Raw genomic sequence first — 18,633 nt, 5'->3', positions numbered from 1 at the left:
AAAGGTCATTAAGAAATTAATGACAAACAACACACACACACGCACATGCACATGCACACGCACACACACTACTCTAAACAGACTCAACTAACTCAAAAGTATGAGATTAAAAAGTCCGACCTTTGACTTAGTGAGGTGAAATTTGGACTATTTAGTTTCTTTCTTTGAAGGGGACTTCCATAAAGATGAAAGCGTTGTTGAATTCAGTTAAATTAATCTTAATGACACTATGCATCACAATTTCTCTGTACATTAAACTAGATAAATATTAAATGTTAAATGACACAAACACAGCAGGACAGTTTCTGGGGCCCCTGAGGATCTCAGCGTTTTGACAGTTACAGTAATTCTGTTAATTACTTTAAACTTGACTTTAATCAATCCATTATCTGTGTGATTTCGTCATTATAGTAGTAAACACATTACCTGGTTATACAATGAAATTCACGTCACAGCAGCAGAGTCAAACTGACCTTAAAGTTAAACAGAACTAATCTAGAATAAATCCAAAATATAGTAAATACAGAATAAATTAATAGTGTAATAATAATAATCTGTAATTACAGAGATGAGACACAACAGTCTGTTAACGTCACAGATTTGACAGGTGTCTTTAAATTGACAAATTAAGCAGATCTGTGAGTGAAGTCAGGTGACGGAGTTCTGTTTTGTTCTTTTCCTAATTCATACAACTTTTAATTCACACTGCACAGAGACACAGAGAGAATGTCAGTGTGAATGTTTTGCAGCATGAAGGTCTGGACAGGATTCAGACAGACACTCATTAACCTCAGCACAAACAAAATGTCAAACTAGCAGCAGCTGTGTGGAGGTGTGTCCACCTGCTAAATATCACAGAATCACTATTAAAACACCTGGATTTGATGCCTCGTGACGCCGTTATCTTCAGTGAGCTTATGTTTTATTGTTCCTTCGTTAAACTGACTCAGCCTGTGCACATACAGTATTATCTGTATCCCTCCTCAGCCATTCTGTTGTCAACTCAGGTGCAGAACTTGTAATAGATTACTTGTTCTCGGAGGTACTGCTATTTTTACTTCCCGTATCGGAGTCCTTCTAGAGCTGCCATTCACCTCAGATACAGAGAGAAATTCATCAGAGTGAATGAAAGTCGCTGACCGGTTTCTGCTCCACAGTAATGGGAACACACCAGAATGCACTGCAGCTTCGAGACTGTTTCAGGGTTTGAGGAAAGGCGCTGCCTCCTCCCCGTAACGGTGTGGTAGCACTTTAATGCTATTCATGCAGCCCTGCTCCCACATTTGATTGAAAGGAGCAAGTTCACAGCCTCTTCTCTGGGGGTGGTCCAAGTACTTTTGGGGAATGTGAGGAACAGAAGTAGAATGGAGGTGAAAGAGGGAACATAGGAAAAAGTAAACTACACTTCTCACTCCCAGAATGACTCCTGGGCTGTTTGAGCATCGCGGATTGATTATGTTTGAGAGTCGAGGAGGATTTGAGCTGGACTTTTTTCCCCTTTCTCCTCAAACAACCTTTTTCCCCCTCTTTTTCTATGGAGATCTTGCCTGACCCAGCATTACGCTCCACTCCAGTAATGGCCAACTCTGCAAACGTATCATTACATGGTGCAGAGGGGGGAAGGGATCAGCCTGGATCTTATTACCAGCTGGCTCTACCAGCTTTCCACTGGACTGCTCTTTAAACACAGCCACTGACTTCAAAGATGCTTGACTCCACTGTCAGAAGCTCTACTTTCTGTCTCCTGGGTGCAGTGGGGAAAAGATTCCTCCTAAGTTCAGTTTTAAATTAACTTTCTTAGCACAGTAAAATAGTCTTCAGTCATTTTTATTCTAAAGGAGAGCTGGCCACCTGCCACGCTGTTTAGATGGTAAAAACAGGTGTTTTTTAAGCAGAATCTAAACTTTTTTTCCCATAAAGTTTAAAATATGCAACAATATGCAAGTTTCTCCGAGGCATTTCAGAAGCAAGGAGTTTGAGATTATGTGCTTGTAATTGGAAACTCGCCCATTCTCACACGTTTGCCAGCTGAGAAAATCTGGGAAGACGCTCTGAATGAGAAACAGGCTGGTTAAGCTAAATGCTAATCCCCCTGTTCTCCAGTGGAGCTAATTAACAGCCAGCAGTGGGAGACTGGTTTTACTGGGAAGCTCACAGATGCTAGTAAATTTAAATCTGTATAAATGTGAAGAACCAGTTTGGTGAAAAGGAAAAAACATTTTTTTATTTGGTCCAAACACAGTGGAACAAATTATTTTTTTAGATTTTTGCTTTTGGTTTGTTTTCTGCTCAGACGCAGTCGAAGCAGAGATGGTAAATAAAAGTCACGTGGACAAACGTGTTATGATGAGAGATGTTTGGCAGCAGAAAGCAAATAGATTTGATGTTGAAGGCTGATATCAACTCAAGTTGACCAGAGGTTGTTGTTTTCCAGTTAGATTTTATTCTGTAGTTTCTTCAGATTATAAAGAATCGATTCAGGAAATCAAATTAAATATATGTGTCATCAGAATTGTTGAAATCTGTTATTTATCTTTTTTTATAGTAGAAAATGTGCACGTCACGCTTTGAAAATGCACTTAAAGACTTCTGTACCTGGAACTGATCACTGATCGACTGTGTTCTGACTTTCCTCTAATTTAATTTCAGTTTGCAGCTTTTAATATCCTGCGCTCTGAGAGACGGTTTAACTTTTAAGAGTAAAACTTACAGCATCAGATCCGTAAGGTCAGATGGTCCAGAATTTAAAGGACTGTCTGAATATTGAAGTCATTTAAAACGTCCTTTTCTTTCCTGTCTCCACCAGACCCGTGTCTGTATATTCCCCGTTTCACTCAGCTGCTGGAGTTTGGTGAGAAGAACCACGAAGTCTCGATGACGGCGATGAGGCTGGTGCAGAGGATGAAGAGGGACTGGATGCACACGGGGCGGAGGCCGTCGGGACTTTGTGGAGCAGGTGACCATGAGAGGCGGTACTGAATATTTACAGTGTGTGTTGGAGGATTTCAGGTCATTAGTTTTGTTGATAACACTCTCTGCTCTGTGACCTGATGCTTTTTAAATGCTGTACCGTTAACTAGTCATTTTATTTGTGTGACAATAGAGGGATGTGGTTTTAGGCTATTATGATAAAACTTCCCCTCACACGTTATTAGCCTGAAGAGACGATGGGTGAAAGTAAAACTCATCAGTGTCTAAGTCCTGGTTTCAGAAGTATTGATCATGTCATAAAACATCATATTGTTGTATTGTTAACAAACTGAAGTGATCCACAAATCTAATGATAAATCTACATCAAACCACATTTAAAGCTGCAAGACACAATATATATAATAATAATCAAGTGTTAGCATGAGTCTCAGTCATGCTGCTCCCTGCTAGCACAGCCCTTCCTCTTCCTGCTCTGCTACGCTGTTCTACCATCTGCTACACATCAGATATTACTCATTATATTACAATGAATAGGATGCTGTAAAACTCTGATTTATGTGATTGGTTAGGAGGGTGAGCTTTGCTTAAAAACCTTTGGAAACGATTATTTCTGCGCTGCTCTGTGGCTTTGACAGCACCTCTCCACAATAAGTAATAAGTAATTATAAATATGTTCTTGGACAAATCAATTCATCATCTACATAAAATGAAATGATGATGGTCCATTACCAGGGGACTAAGCTGCTGTATAACCTTCATATGTTCAGATTTACCACTGTAGTTACAGCTAATTGCGCCGTGTTTTTCTTTTCGAAGCACATACTTGACCTTTAGTGAAGTGGCCTCTAATGTAATATTCTATATAACGTTTGTTTCTAATTCCAAATCCAAATTGAAATCTGTAAACACAGAGATGAATAAATGAGCAGCATGTGCTTTGGAAAGCTCCCCAGTATCTCTAGTCTTCTTACTCTATAGCCGAACCTGACCTTTGACCTCTTTGTGTAGTCAGTAAAGCAAATTAAATCTCTTATGTGGATCAATAATGCAGCTCGTGCACATGAATCTGTATCTGTAAATGTTAATCAGGACGGATGCACAGCAGCTGACGTTTACGTGCAGCTCTGGGATCTAACTGGATTTGGGTCTTTATATCTTTGCTCGTCTTTCTGCCACAGAGACCCGTGGTCGAGTCAAACCTGCCAGCACTCGCCCGAACTTACCACAGTTTGTCTGGTGTTGATTTCCCGCCCTGTCTGTCTTCCTCTGTCTGTGAGTTTTGTGGTGCAGTTCATGTGAAACAGCTGAATGCAAAGCCCCTCTATCCTTGTTGCGTCTCAGCTGGTGTCATCTCGAATGCTCTCGGCTTTGACGCATTACCAGCTAAGACGTCCTGAAATCGAATCACGGGCTTCCTTTGCTCCCCGCTTGTTTACGCTCACGGTTTCAATTTTCGGCTTTCTCTGTTCCTCTGCTGCATTGCCTGAATAATTAATTGCTTATCATAAATCATTGAAGGCTACACTCACATGGAAGAAGGAAAAGTTTGTTCCCAAATCTGATGCATATATGGCTGTTGACAAGTGAGACACGTGCATCTGTGAAAAAACAGCTTAGAGAAGAAGAAGAAGAATTTAGAAACAGCATTTTGGGTTAATGAGTTTAATGACAAAGAGGAATATAAAGTAACACCAGTTACAAGAGAACAAGCAACTTCAGAGCTCTGTGGATTGAAGGTTATAGCGATGAAATGTTTGAGAAAGTCCTCAGCAGAGCTAAAAGCCACCACTTCAGTCCTAAAGGCTGTTAGAAGTGTGCATGTACAAGTAGAAGCATCCATCTTTTAACAGGCTCTTGAGCGAAGCAGCTCTAATGACTGTTATATAACTGTTCCCCTTCAAGGCTCGCACTGCAATTCGTTGCTTAATATTAGTGGTGTTGTTACTGCTTTTTAACTGTGGGCGGGATGTTGGCTTCGCTGGCTGAGGTGCCCCCGTCCTCGCCGCTCCGTCCTCCTGTCTTTAAGGTGTTCGTGCAGAAACACTGGGAAACCACATATAACATCAGAGCGTTCAGTTCTGAGTCGTGCTCCATACGTTACGTTATCATTTGTAAACATGATGTTATAGTAGTGCAGCTATATTTTACAGCGAAACGTTCATATTAGCAGTGATTCAAGTAGTTAAATGAGTTTTTTGTTTACTTGATGATAGAAACTACAAATTTGAACCAGAAAAGAAATCAGACCCGTGTTTTAAAGTCTTTTAACTGTTCATACTGGATAATAAAAGGTAAATGTTATAAAACTGACCACTAAGACAACTGGCTTAAATAGAAGTTTTTCTTTTGTTGCACCTTTATTAACGACCCTTTGTCTTTGGACTCCACTTGAATAAGGAAGAAAACGCAATAAAAACCTTCTGATGGGAATAAATAGTGCGGAAGCTGGAGTCGTCTCCAGCCGTCCCGCGACTTCTGACCGGAGCAGCTGCTCATTTGCTGCTTACACCTCTCGGATAAATCAGCGTCATTTCTTTTTTCCTCTCTTTCCAGCTCTTCTTGTTGCTGCTCGTATGCACGATTTCTGCCGCACCGTTAAAGAAGTTGTCGGCGTTGTGAAAGTGTGTGAAAGCACATTAAGAAAAAGGTGAGTGGTGAAGGGACGTTTCTCAGTTTAAATTTTGTTTTCGGGGAGTTTAATAAGTCTGGAGGTCGGGATTCGTCAGAGGGGACTGTCACTGTGATGCACTTTTGAATTCAGGTTTTTTCTTTTTATTCTGTGTTGATGCTCTGAAACTTCTGCATCAGACTGAATGAGTTTGAGGAGACACCCACCAGCCAGCTGACCATCGAGGAGTTCATGAGGGTGGATCTGGACCAGGAGTGTGACCCACCGTGTTTTACAGCCGGACTGAAGAAGAAAAAAGCCCATCAGGTACAGGTTTGACCACTCTGTATCTCATCCTGCAGTTTAGAGAAGTCTTTAAAATCACCTGAGGATCAACAGACGTTTGTGTGAAATGTAGTTTAATTTGTGATAAATGCAGTTGCCTGTAACCATATTAATCCCCACTTTCCCCAGAGGGATTATTAACATTTCATTTTATATGGTCTTGATGATTATATCCAGCCCTCAGGGTTTCTCCAATAATTAATGAAAGATATTAATCTGTAAAGTAAAACTGTCAAAGATCACTTTTCTGTGCGTTCACACCTTTAACCGAGAGCTCGCTGCTGGGCTTTGTTTCAGATCCTGACAGAGCTGTGATTGAAAAGGTTCAGCACTATAATTAAAATGTGAACCAACTTAACTGTGGCTCATTTTACCCACGTGGCTTCAGGCATAAACGAAGTCTGGACCTTGTTATGTACATTTGGACTTTTCAGCTCTGTGAATCCGATATTAAGTTTATTCTGTGTCAGGGCTGGGATTCTTGAGAGAGATTCTTGTTTGAACTTTTTAACAAACTCCATCCACTAAAGACAAAATAAAATTTGTTTTATAATTCGATGGAAAAGAGTAAAATTTCTACAAGATTCAAAATAATATTTTCTAAAAGTTGACAATAAGAAAAAATAAGAACTTCTATTTGTCACTAAGCTGTACGTCGTCTGTGTCACACTACAGGCAGCTGTGGTCGACCACCCACAGTCCTCGTGTTACCATGTTCTTTTATTCTGAGATGTTTTCCTCTGTTATCAATCCACCCTGCAGTCACTGTTGGAAACACTCTCTTCCTTTGTCTTCCTCCTTCTAGCTGGAGATGGAGCTGAAGAAAAAGATGGATGACGTTGAAGGTATGAACGTGATCCTCGCCTGTAGATGTTGATGACTCCAGCTAAGAAGAAGTTTTGTTGCACTTAGTTTTCTGCTGTTGTTTCCTGGCCGACCTTGACGGGATCAGACTGAGTGCTGGATCTGGTTCTAGCCAAGAAAAAACACTAAAACGCTGCAGCACACAGAGAGGAAACGGCTCCCTGTTATTTTTACATGATTTAGTTTCTGCACAGCGTATAAGGAACCGTACATTATGTTACAGTACTGTCATTATGGTGCTGAGTGAAATATAGTTTAAAAGAGAATGAAGAGTAAAAAGCTGCAGACATGTTATTTCTTTTCCCTCTCTCTGCTTCAGTTTTTGGAACGTAACCGCTTTCCTGCATCAGATTTTCTTTTTGCATATAAACACTGTAGATCTGGGAACGGTCCTTTGTTAACTCTGATGGTTTTCATCTTTATCTCGACAGATGAAATTCACAACTACCAGGATGAAATCGACGCAGAGCTCCAGAGCAGCCGACCCAAACTAAGAGGAGTTTACGCCTCCTACGCCAAAGAAGGTATGGAGCAGAGCAGGCCTGTCGGCATATAAAAACACAAATAACCTACGCTCTGCATGGTCCCTCAAAGCCTCACACACACCACACATTATTTAAATCAAGTCCATAAATTGTGCGGTAAGTTAGTAATGTAATTATTGTGACAGTCCTAAAGCACAGAGGAGGGTTGGTTAAAGAGGGGTGATGTGTTTGATCCCCACGACTCTTCAAATCTCACATTTAGTAGCAGGAGATATTCAGCATCATTAGGCTGCACGTTTCTGTTCCTGCTGTATTAATACAACAGGGACACTGAGACGGAGCCAATTGACGTTACACCATCAGAACTGCTCCGCGGTTCTTTGTGTGAGCGGTGGGTGTGCTTGAAACACCCTGTAGAGATGCTTCAAAATCACTTTGGTACTTAGTGAAGTGAAGTTAGCAGTGTCGTTTTGAATTATCAGAGTAAAATGCAGCGTGTGCTCCTCAGCAACCTCAACAAAGAAAAAGCAATGTCATGCTGCAGATCAGTGATCAGAAGTGCAGGTACGCAACAAAATGACGACGACCTCAATGTGCTGTTCATCTACTGAGCAAACTTTGGAGTGTTCATAAGTGAATATGAGTTTCTTTTTTGTAAGATGTCGTACAAATGATAAAGTGTACACAATAGGAAAGGATGCAGATGATGTAACTGTACATGCATGGCAGAAATAAAGCACCTTACAGTCTTTCAGGAGTGAAATGCTAATATATGCTTGTTAAGAAGCTAATTAGCAGCGTTTTAACCTTCAAAAGGTTCCAGGAAATGCTCTGTAAAAGACAGATGGATGTTCAGCAGGACAAAGCCAGAAGCATTAAACCTGACATGCACTTACCTCAGATACAGTTTTAATATCTCAGATGTTCATAGAAATGTCAGTAAATCAACAACAAAAAAAAGAGCTTCAGAACATTTTCTTCAGCATCACAATAATCCAGTGATAGATGTGTGTACATGTGTAGGTGCACTGCAAAAACAAAGTGCTAGTAGCTAATTCAGCTTAATGTTACTGCTGCCAAAATTTAAACATGTATAGACTTAACAGTCTGCAGCCACAGGAAATGCTGGTGGGAGACTTTTTCTCTAATTTAAAGAACTTAAATAAACAAGAACTTTATCCCAGATGGGATTGAAGTTAAAGAAGTGGCAGCGAGTCCCCGTTAAAAGCAGCAGGTTGTAGGTTGTGGCTGTAATTATTGACAGATTGAGGGAGAGAAACTGCTCCAGTGAATAAAATCACCAACCAGCACAGACGATGTTAAAACTACCCCACGTCCCTGAGATGATGAATGTGGCTTTAGATTCAGCTCAGTTTAGACTTTACTGATTTAATAATTTGCATTTCAACCTAATTTCTTCTAGTGTGTCTGTAAGATTCTCTGTCCCCTTATCGTGACTCGACCATCACAACCAAACCTAAAGCTGATCTTAACCTTACAACCAGGTCTTAACCCTCAACAGTCTAAGTGAGGAACAACATGCCCTCCAGTCCCGTGGTGTTAAACTAAACGACCTGTCTCTCTTCTCTTTCTGGTTTTCTCTCTCAAACACTCTCACTCCCCCGTTGTTTCAGGTCCATCAGTGATTTCTCCTGTTTGCTCCGACAGCGTTTCGTTTCTTCTCGTGCTGATAACCGAGTTGCTTTTGTGACTTGTGGGCTAAAGCCTGTGTGAGGACATTTTAATTACAGCTGATTAAGGGCCACGTTTTAATTAGACACCAGCTCTGTGTGAGAACAGACAAAATTATCATCGCAATTATTTGTCCTGGAAGGAAATAATTTGAATTCTCCACGATTTGGAAAACAACATAGTTTCACTGCTGTTGTGGCTTTTTTATGTCAGTTTTTTACACAACAGCGCTTGTTTAGTTTGAGCAGCAGAGACCCAGCTCAGTACTAACGTGACATACAATCCACTGAGGATTAGACGAGATGACAACGTGAAATGCTGTAGTGTAATGTGGTGCTGTCACAGGCAGGTTGTAGGAGTAATAATCAAAAGCTGCTCTGCATGTGTGAACTAATAAACAGCCGATCGCAGCTGGATCCTGAAAATGTTTAGAAGAAATGAGCAAAAATCAGTTTAAAATAATAACCAATATATCTGTGTGTCACCCTGTCGTGTTTTAGTATCAGGACGTTGGACGTTGGTATCAAACCTTCTCTCTCTGTCTCCAGAACACGTTGACTACGATGAACCGGAAGAGGAAGACGAGCTTCAGGCCGTGGCCAAGCACTTTGGCCGAGACCTCGGAGAGCTCACCCTGGAGGCTCTGGTCAAACTGGAACAGAAAAGACCGGAGGAGGAGGAGGAGGAGGAGAACCAGGAGCAGGAGGGACATGTCCCACAGCGAAGGGGCCCGACGCTGGCATCCATCCTGGGCACGATGCCTTCAGCTGCCACCCTGGGGCTCTCGGAGTCCATCAGCAGCTGCATTGGAGACGAGAAGGAGAACGGTGAGTGCAGCCTGATCTTTATTTCTTATTAGAGTTTATGTTTTATCGTATTCGATGCCTCATTTTTAGGCGGAACAATCCTGTTTGGTTTCACTTTAGCTCAAATTAGATTACCTAGATTTGAGGTTTTCCTGGTTTTGTCACAGTTTGCTGATTTCTGGGGCATAACAATCTCATTTGTTAGCACTAACGGGTCTCAGCTTCCCCCGTGCTTCGTTTTTAGATGATTTTTCTTGGAAATCTCGACTAGACAAACAAGAGTTGGAGCCAAGCAATTTGGAGAATCTGTTGCTTTTAAGACGAGATGTCAGGCACTGTTTAGTTTGATTTAACAAACGTCTTTATAAAGTGGCAGCACCCTGGAGGATGATCTGATTATGGATGCTGCAGTGATACCGCTCATCCTTGACTGTGTCTGAAACCTACTGTACCACCATAATGAATGCTCTCTCAGGTTTAATTGTTGTAATTAACTCTGCTCCAGAAAGAAATAGGCTGAGCTGTGTGTGAAATTTGTCATCGCTTATTGTGGTTTCACCTGTCGTGTACTCTACAGAAGTAAAGGGACGTGTGGGAGCTGTGCTGCAGCCAAAATTTTAACTCTTGAGGCTGTTGAGATGTGGATTTCTGCCAAAAGTAGTTTGGTGTGTTTGTGGCAAATTGAGATCAAGCAGGAGTCTCTGGAGATGCTGGACGGAGCCACTCGTGCACAAATAATAAGGTTGTGTTGGTTTTCAAACGTATTTTGATCATTTATCTTGGTTATTTCTCAGTTTCTGTCACGTTTCAGTCCCATCACGAAATCATTTCTGTTTCATTTTAGTTTATTTTAGTTTAAAGTGCCTGCAGCGCTGTAGTGCCTTCTAAAGGTTGTACATTACAGCTGTGTCTCATTTCATTTGTAGACTGATTATGTCACAGTGAGAGACAGTGGGAAATCCGACCTTTCTTCCCTGGGCCAGTTGCATGTCCTTCACATGGTGGGACACGAAGTCATTGACCGGCAGTGAGGACTGAACTAGTGAGGATTTATAGCTGCAGGTTATTGTGTAAAATAACTTTTTTGTGTGTTTTTAGTAGTTTTTGCAGAATAAGATTAGAATAATAACTCACTCACAGTGCGACGGTCGTTTACGGCTCCAGCTCTGACGCGGTCAGGTAACGTGAACCTAAAGGAACGAACCACGAAAGCAGACGGAACTTTTCCGCTGCGGTTTGGATGAAATAAGAGAAGCAGTGATCACAGCCTCTGTCAATGTGACTTATTAACAGTTGCAAAAATAAAACAACAGCAGGGATCCATCATGCACTGCCTATAATTACTTAATTACATGAGTAGGACGATCTGTGCCCCCGCCCTCCTTTATCTGGCTGTGCAGAGGCGTTGATGGATGCGAGGTAGCGGTGCCGTGCAGCTACATCTGTCCCGATGAGGAAACCTGTGTTTTTATGGCTCTGAGTGGGAGGACGGGGAGTCACGGGAGGCCAGGGGTGGGAGGTGAAGTGTGTTTTGATGGATGCATGTTTGAGGCAAGGGTGTGGGGAGGTGGGGTAGTGTTTAAAGAACATCCTGTAACCTAAAAGGTCACAGGTTTGAATCCCAGGAGGAGCCTCTCTGTGGCTGTAAATATCGATCCTTGGCCTCTTAAGAGATTTTTTAGATTTTTACACACATTTCCCAAGACGACACTTTAAGAGCTTAAACTCGTTAAGAGCTTTTTAATGTGTGTTCGTGGTGCTGAAGACGAAAGAGAAACGCACTCACTAAAGCAACATGATGGAAGTAAATGAGTTTGAGAAGCTGACGGAGATGATTAGCACTAAATGCTAATGCTAACACAACATGTTACAGTTATATATTGAACAATAATAATAATTAGATTGATTTAGCTTCTAAACGTGTGTCAAACAACAGGAACATGAGTAAAAAGAAATGACATAAGAAAATATAGAAACTGAAAACGTGAGGAGGCAGGTGATGGATGAAAAACCTGAATCACCATCCTCCACGCCTCACTCACCGTGTGTGTGTCCACTTTAATCTGGTTTTGTATGTGTAAATGGCAGATATTACATTCTTATATTATATGTAAGAGTTATGAAGGTAAATGCCTAAATGTAAAGCTGTCTCCTGATAACTCGTTAACCTGATGTGAACATGGACGAGGTCGACCGCGATGACCAGACTGTGGTGAGTCACTAGGTTTGATATTAACTGTAAAACCTCTGTGTGTTTATAGGGTGACGTTACTTGGAGTCATCCTCATGTTGATGTGTCTACGACAAAACCAGCACTAAAAATAACAAATGGCCTTGATTGATTCACTGTTGAGCTCCAGGAGCTGATGATTAGAGCCGAGTCGGTCGTTCCCTGACAAAGCGTCGGTCTCGAATTTATTCTGCTTCTACTGTGTGTGTTTGTGTCTCTTTTCTTTTTACAGCATCTCTACAACAAACTGGGGGAAACGGACGATTTGTGTGTAAGTTGCTCAAACTGTGACTTTGTTTATTTGCGTCTAGAATCGAACGTGCGTGTTTCTGAGACCGGTCCTGGTTTGGTTCAGGCTTCAGCTAATTGTGGTTGCTGTGGGAGGGGCAGCGGAGGGTATCGTGACCCCCCCAAGCTCGGTCTTTGAAGTATTAAGTGGACAAGGTACCTTGTCATTAGGGCTGAGCCTTTCATCTGTCGGTCGAGGCCACTGGAGGAAGTGAGGGAGGCTGTAATTTTGGATTTTCAGGAAAAGAACAAGAAAGAAAAACAAAGCAAAAAGAAAACAGAGACTCTGAATCAGCCGCACGTGCTTGTTGAGGTTTTACTAGCTCAGATATTAGAGGCTCATTATTTTCAGGACCTGGAAACTGGAGGTCTGAAGCAGAGGAGGAGGTGGCGACGACACTCAGCTAATGGCCGTCTAAATTAATTTCCTATCTGAATTCATATGGTTTAGTTTCAGTGTAGAAACCATCGTTTACACTTTTCTGTGCCCCAGAATGTGACAGTCGACGTTGATCCAATGACCCAAACATCTGCATCTCTCCCGGTCCTACCTCAGTCACAGCTTTGAGCTATAACTGGATTCATAAAGTCCAGATTTTCATACAGGAATCAGCAACTTTTAGCTGATTTCAGCCAGAATTCATCCAGAAATGTCTCGTAAGTGCTGCTGCAGTAAGAACATAATCAGAGTGGATGCTGAAAGCAACGAGGAGGAAGTGCAAACGAACCGCTGATTGTTTAGCCGAGAGTAAAGACGTGAAAAATAATTCACTGAACAATTAAAGTTCCATGTTTACACCACAGATGGTTCATTATTTTTATGACGGAGCAGCGAGGCTCCGTTTTTTTTTCTTCAGAGGATGAATTCCTTTCTTTAATGATCATTAATCATTTATTTATTTATTGCCCAGTTTGTTTTATTGAGTTTGACACACGTTTAAACACATATGCACACTGTCTGGAGGAGCAGTAGATGACAGTTACCTCTTACTACCACTGCTGCTGCTTTCCCAGCTGGTATCTGTCTTTCTGTTGGGTCTTTGTTTTTCCACTGGCTCAGATAATTTGTCCTTTATTAATATAATTCATCTGTGATTGTGACGTTATGAATGGTGCACCGACGGCTGTTCCTCTTCAGTTAAACTCTTTTCTATCTTTCACCCTGTTTTACTCTCTGTCATCGACGGCCTGTCTGAATAACGGCACTTTCATGAACTTCGAGCTGTCGAAGGGGAAACTGAGCCTGAGAGCAGCCAGCTGGCCGACCACCGCTCTGCAGTCGGCAGCAGCGAGGCTCCGACACCTCCCGATGACTTTGTCACATTCGTCTATAGCTGCAGCCTTTGGGGAGCTCTGCCCCGCACCATTAGAGGCAGCATTGATTGAGGCACACTGTTTTCAGTGAAGCACTTAGTTCAATCAATGACGTTTGCCCTGACCTTAACTACCTCGGTGAGCACAGCTCCCCGGCTCTTGTCGAACCACTCTGCTGTTTTTATTGCCTGGAAACGTCTGGGAAAAGAGCCATTTGAAGTGTGAAAGTCTCGGTTTCAACGGGGCCTTTCTGCTCTTTGAAGAATCTGTTTCAGTTTCAGGATCTGACTTCACACCCCGTTCTAGAAGCTGTTGTGCAAGTGTTTAAGAAAACACATCGCTCCCTAGTTAAAAATTAGTTTTCCACCATCCGTCCTCCTCACTAACGGCGTTTACTGCAGTCAATCGTAGCTCTCAGCGTTTTGGGGCGTGGTAGAAACTCTCTGACAGATCTGTGCTCTGACAGCAGCTCTACTGAGTCAATTATCGTGTTTTTAAATGAGCAGCATCTGTCTCATCTCTCTGTCCACAGAGGAGCTGTTGGAGGATGAAAGAAAATGCAAAGTCTCATCTTCTGTTTCAGCAGCAGCAAACGTTACCTGCTCAGCAGTCAGATCAAAAAAAATAAAAAAGCTCTACAAGCTCCTTTGTTGTCTTTTTGAGAGCACAGCTCCTCAAACCAGGGGGTCAGTTTGAGCTCAGATCAACTCGGCGTGTTGTTCATTGTAAAATGTTTATTTGGTTTAATTTCCTTCATACAGGGACATCAGCCTGCTTCATTCTGTCTTTTGGTCTCTGGTATTTCATTTAAAGCATCCTGACGTGTAAAAAGTAAAATACACCAGGAAAATGAATTCTATCACCACATTTACAGTTTTTTTTCTTCTTGTTTAGAACTGAAATAACAGTTTAAGGCTGAATCTGTGAGCAAATGACTTGTGAAGAACAGAGCTCGGTGTGAATTTGTGTAACAAAGGAAGTGAAGCAGGGAGTTACACATATCTCTGTGAAGTTAAAGAGGTATCAAAGACGATCACTGCCAGCTTACACAGGAGCTAATACACTCGCACGTCACGCTGAAACTAATGCAGCAACAAAATTGTGTGGTTTGATATTAAAATTCAATTAAACTAAGTGAAGCCTTCTAGAAGCAGCAGGAGCCATAAACGTGAACACATTGATCGAGGATGCATTAGAACAAATGGTACTTTCCAATTCATGGACGTGGTTCATGTGAAGATGGTGCACGTGACCAGATGTGACCCAGAGCTGGTGCCTCCTCTGTGCACGTCTCATAACAAACTATCTGATTTGATTCAGGAACAGTATCGTTTGTTTCTTCGGCACAAAAACAAAATGACAGGAAATCGAGTTGTGTCTCAGTTTATTTAACTGTGATCGTAGTGAAATGGATGAAACTGATTCACCAGCGTTAGAATGAAGCTACAAACAAACCTGCTGTTCGTGAATCCAGATTAAAAACAAACCTCTTTAATGTCTAATTACTAATTGATGCAGCCGATCTATTCACAAACTTCCTCATTTCCTGTTTGCTGCTGGGACAGCCGGGCAGGCCTCTGTGTGGTGGCTGGGTGTGGGTGTCTGCACAGCCTGGGGCGCTACAGTAGAGCTTGACAGACATATGGCTGGAAGGACAAGACCTCTCGGGGGGGCAGAGCGACAGCACTGGATGGCAAACGGAAAGAGTGGAACGGGCTGATGGTTATTTCAAGCTGCTCTCCACGGACGGCCAATCATACGCCGGTACAGGCCGAGCGGTTTGAGCTGTGCAATGTGAAGTCTGTGTGTGAGAGCAGCAGTTAGCGGTCGGTGTCTCCGCTGAGACGGCTGCAGCGTCCCCGTCACAGCAGCCGGCTCTGATTGGAGATGACGTGCGTCTTCTGGCCCGAGGAGGTTGAGGGAAGCTGTTTCGTCTGCCACCGCCAGCCTGACGGGAGGTGACAGCTACCGTTTAACAGGCAGGCAGAGGCCGGAAGCCGCTCGCCTGTGGCTGCTGCGTCACTGCAGATCTCCCCGTCTCACCCTCTTCCCCCTTTTTGGCCTCTTACACAGCAGAACTGAGGATTTTAATCAGGGGTCCCATCGAGGTCAGACTCTACATGTGCAGGAAGATACAGGAGGAGAATATTTAGTATGAATGTGTTCTACTGGAACGATCCTCACTTTGGAACAGAGTCGGAGTCTAAATTAAATATAGTTTGAAGAGATTTGACTTCTGCACACCGGGTCCGTTCAGATTGAATCTGAGTTTTAGTTTTCAGTGGTGTCAGCAGCGTCTCAGCTTAATGAGTTCATGTGAAGATCTCATGGATAAAAGTCAGAGAAGCAGGTGATCATCTCCAGAAGACCAAAGAGTTCGGACTCGGTTTCTTTTTAGGTTCTTTCTAAACATTTTGTCAAATTTCATACGAAACCTTTTATTTAGTTTAATTCTTCTTCTTCTTTAAAAATCAGTCGACAGATAAAATGTTTTTCATGAAATCGTCTCCGACACCGTGATAAAGTTTGTTCTTTACCGTGAAACGATCTGAGGAAGGTTGTGTGAAGTGGCTGAAAGCTGCAGAACAGCTGTTAATGAACTTTTACTTTATGAACTTTACTTTATGAGATTTCTCCCCCCAGAGTTGCCTAAAATATACCAGAATGCATTGCAGCTATTTTCTGCCTTTAGTCTGAAATGTGACTCCTGCTTGTTCTCAACTGAAAACTCAAATCAGAAACTTGTAGTAATCTTGGTGAAAAGTGGACGAACTGCACTTCTGCACTTTTCATCTGCAGCTCTTTGAACATCCGACTGATGATGTGTAACGGCAGCAGATCCAAGAGTCGAGTCCGTGGTCTGGTTCAACGTCTCCTCTTCTGTTAGTAAATATTTTTCTGTGGTTTTCTGCCACAGAGAGATGATTCATCTGAAAGGCAAAGTTAACATTTAGCTAAACATTCCTGTGGCGTCAGTCCGACATTTAAAATGTTTGATTTTCATGCACAACAATGTTAAACGCTAAACAGTTCGGCTGGAGACAGTCGGAGCGTGTCCTCCTCCGTCAAACACTCATTTCATTGACATGTTCACTCCTCCTCCTCCACTGATGTCAGAATTATCAACTGTTCTGGAGAATAGAGTGGATTTATCGACAGGACAGCGCCTTGATCAGGGAATGATGGAGGGATGAGGAAAACGTGGCTCACACTGTTGAAAAGACGCGTCACTTTCAATCCAAACACTTGTCTGAGTTTTAAGAAGACGCACAGTCGTAGTGGGAAGAGATTCATAAACATCACGGCTGGTTTGAGATGGAAACAAAGATGATGTTATGTCGTCTGGTCCAGTGTTTGTGTCCGACACAGTAGTGAGCGACTAGTTTACTGTGTCTGTGGTGAAAAAGAGAATAATGACTTGATCTTCTGTACTGTGAGAAAACAAGAGATCAAATATTTTAGTTGAATTAATTTAAGTTTACAACAGTAACAAGAGACAAGAAGAGAAAATGTAAAGACTGAAACAGTGAATGAAGATGAACAACATGATCCTTTCTTCTGTAGCATCCAGACCTCACTGTGCTCACTTTGACTGACGTGTCTGTAAGTTACACGTTTGGTTTTTATTATTTTCATACTTCAAACATCAAACAAATGAGCTCTTTTTCCTGCTCTCACCTGCTGTGTGGTGCTCGTACGTTTCCTCACGTACATCAGGCTGTATGTCACTAGTCAGCTGATCTACGTCTGCAGAGCGAGTAAATGATGGTAAAACATGAGGAGAACGTGCTTGAACGCACTTTAAAGGACAAAGCTGGTGACGCCGTGTGTTTCTCCTTTGAAAAGATGGAAGTTGACAGTGTCGTGGTCTGTTGTAGAGTTGTAGAGCTGTGACTGTGTGAAGATGTAAATCTTTAAAACTACATCACAAACATGATGTTTAGTTTTTAAAAAGATGGTTAAAAGGAAACTGGAGGAAAGAGTTGGACTTTGTTGGGGACTATTTTCAGCATCGAACTTCGGTGTATTTAGGAGTAAACTAGTGTGTGTAGTTCTGTTTTATTAGAACTGTGTGTGTGTGTGTGTGTGTGTGTGTGTGTGTGTGTGTGTGTGTGTGTGTGTGTGAAGCCTGGTAAGGACACACACACACACACACACACACACACACACACACACACACACAGTTCTAATAAAACAGAACTACATTGCTGGTTTCAGGGTTTTATGTCATTTTGGGGAGTTTTCCAGATTTATACTTAGAATAACTCTGAATCTGATGTTGGATGTCCGAACCTTCCGCCTCCAGCTCTTCATGTACATATTTCCTCTCTGTATCTGGGGGGGAGGAGGGGGAGCAGGTGGTTGAGTGGGCGTCCACCCATTCTGGGCTCCTTCAAGGTCGGGAGGTCACGTTTTAATGGGCTCGCCCGGCCCGCCTGTGTCAGCGAGAAACACTCTGCCTGTTTATTTCTCCGGGGCAGAGCTGGCACGGAGCCTTCTCACCTCGTACTGCTGCAGAGAAAGAGCTTCACAGCAGCGGCAGCGATTTCTGCTGACGGACCTCATCACAGATATTTGAGCAACAGGGACAAACGGGTGAAAATGAAAACCCAGCTATGGTCGAGTCCTTGTACTGAAGAACTTGTTGTGATCCTGGGATGTGTTACCACTGTTCTCGGTTTCTAATGTTTATGTGAAGCTAAGCTAATAATCGTGGCTTTTAACGTGTCGTTTAACTGTCAAGAGGAAAGTAAATAACATGTTTTTGACTTTTTCTACGTCCACTGATTCATCGTCATCCTGATTAGCAGCTGCGTTTAGTTTCTCACGTGCACCAGATTTAAAATCCTGTTTAATCCTTCACTAACTTATGCGTCCGCTCTTCCAGTCTCTTTATTTTCTTGCTCTTGCTGATCACTAGATTTAAAAGCTTGACTTGACAAATTAAATTCTCTACCTCCACGCCCCCCCCGCCCTCCTGCCTGCAGCCCTGTGGTCGAGCTCGGTGCCGGTCGAAGGCTTTTAGTATGTAGCAGAGCATCAGGATTGTTGCTGACATCAAGAGCTGTG

At 42.4% G+C, this 18,633-nt stretch overlaps 1 protein-coding gene across 1 annotated transcript in view; it reads left to right on the top strand.

The window, feature by feature from the left end:
- Window positions 1-18,633, top strand: part of LOC113148314 (transcription factor IIIB 90 kDa subunit-like) — an 85,587-nt gene that overhangs the window by 25,769 nt on the left and 41,185 nt on the right. Inside the window, exons 7-12 of the mRNA XM_026339977.1 lie at window positions 2,807-2,956; window positions 5,485-5,578; window positions 5,740-5,866; window positions 6,690-6,729; window positions 7,180-7,272; window positions 9,474-9,752. Coding sequence (XP_026195762.1) covers window positions 2,807-2,956; window positions 5,485-5,578; window positions 5,740-5,866; window positions 6,690-6,729; window positions 7,180-7,272; window positions 9,474-9,752 — 783 coding nt within the window. The remainder of the gene's footprint in view (window positions 1-2,806; window positions 2,957-5,484; window positions 5,579-5,739; window positions 5,867-6,689; window positions 6,730-7,179; window positions 7,273-9,473; window positions 9,753-18,633) is intronic.

The sequence above is a fragment of the Anabas testudineus genome, chromosome 22 (assembly GCF_900324465.2).
Source record: "Anabas testudineus chromosome 22, fAnaTes1.2, whole genome shotgun sequence".
Classification (NCBI taxonomy): domain Eukaryota; kingdom Metazoa; phylum Chordata; class Actinopteri; order Anabantiformes; family Anabantidae; genus Anabas; species Anabas testudineus.
Note: the sequence above shows the minus strand (reverse complement) of the source record. Positions and strands in the feature narration are given on the sequence as shown.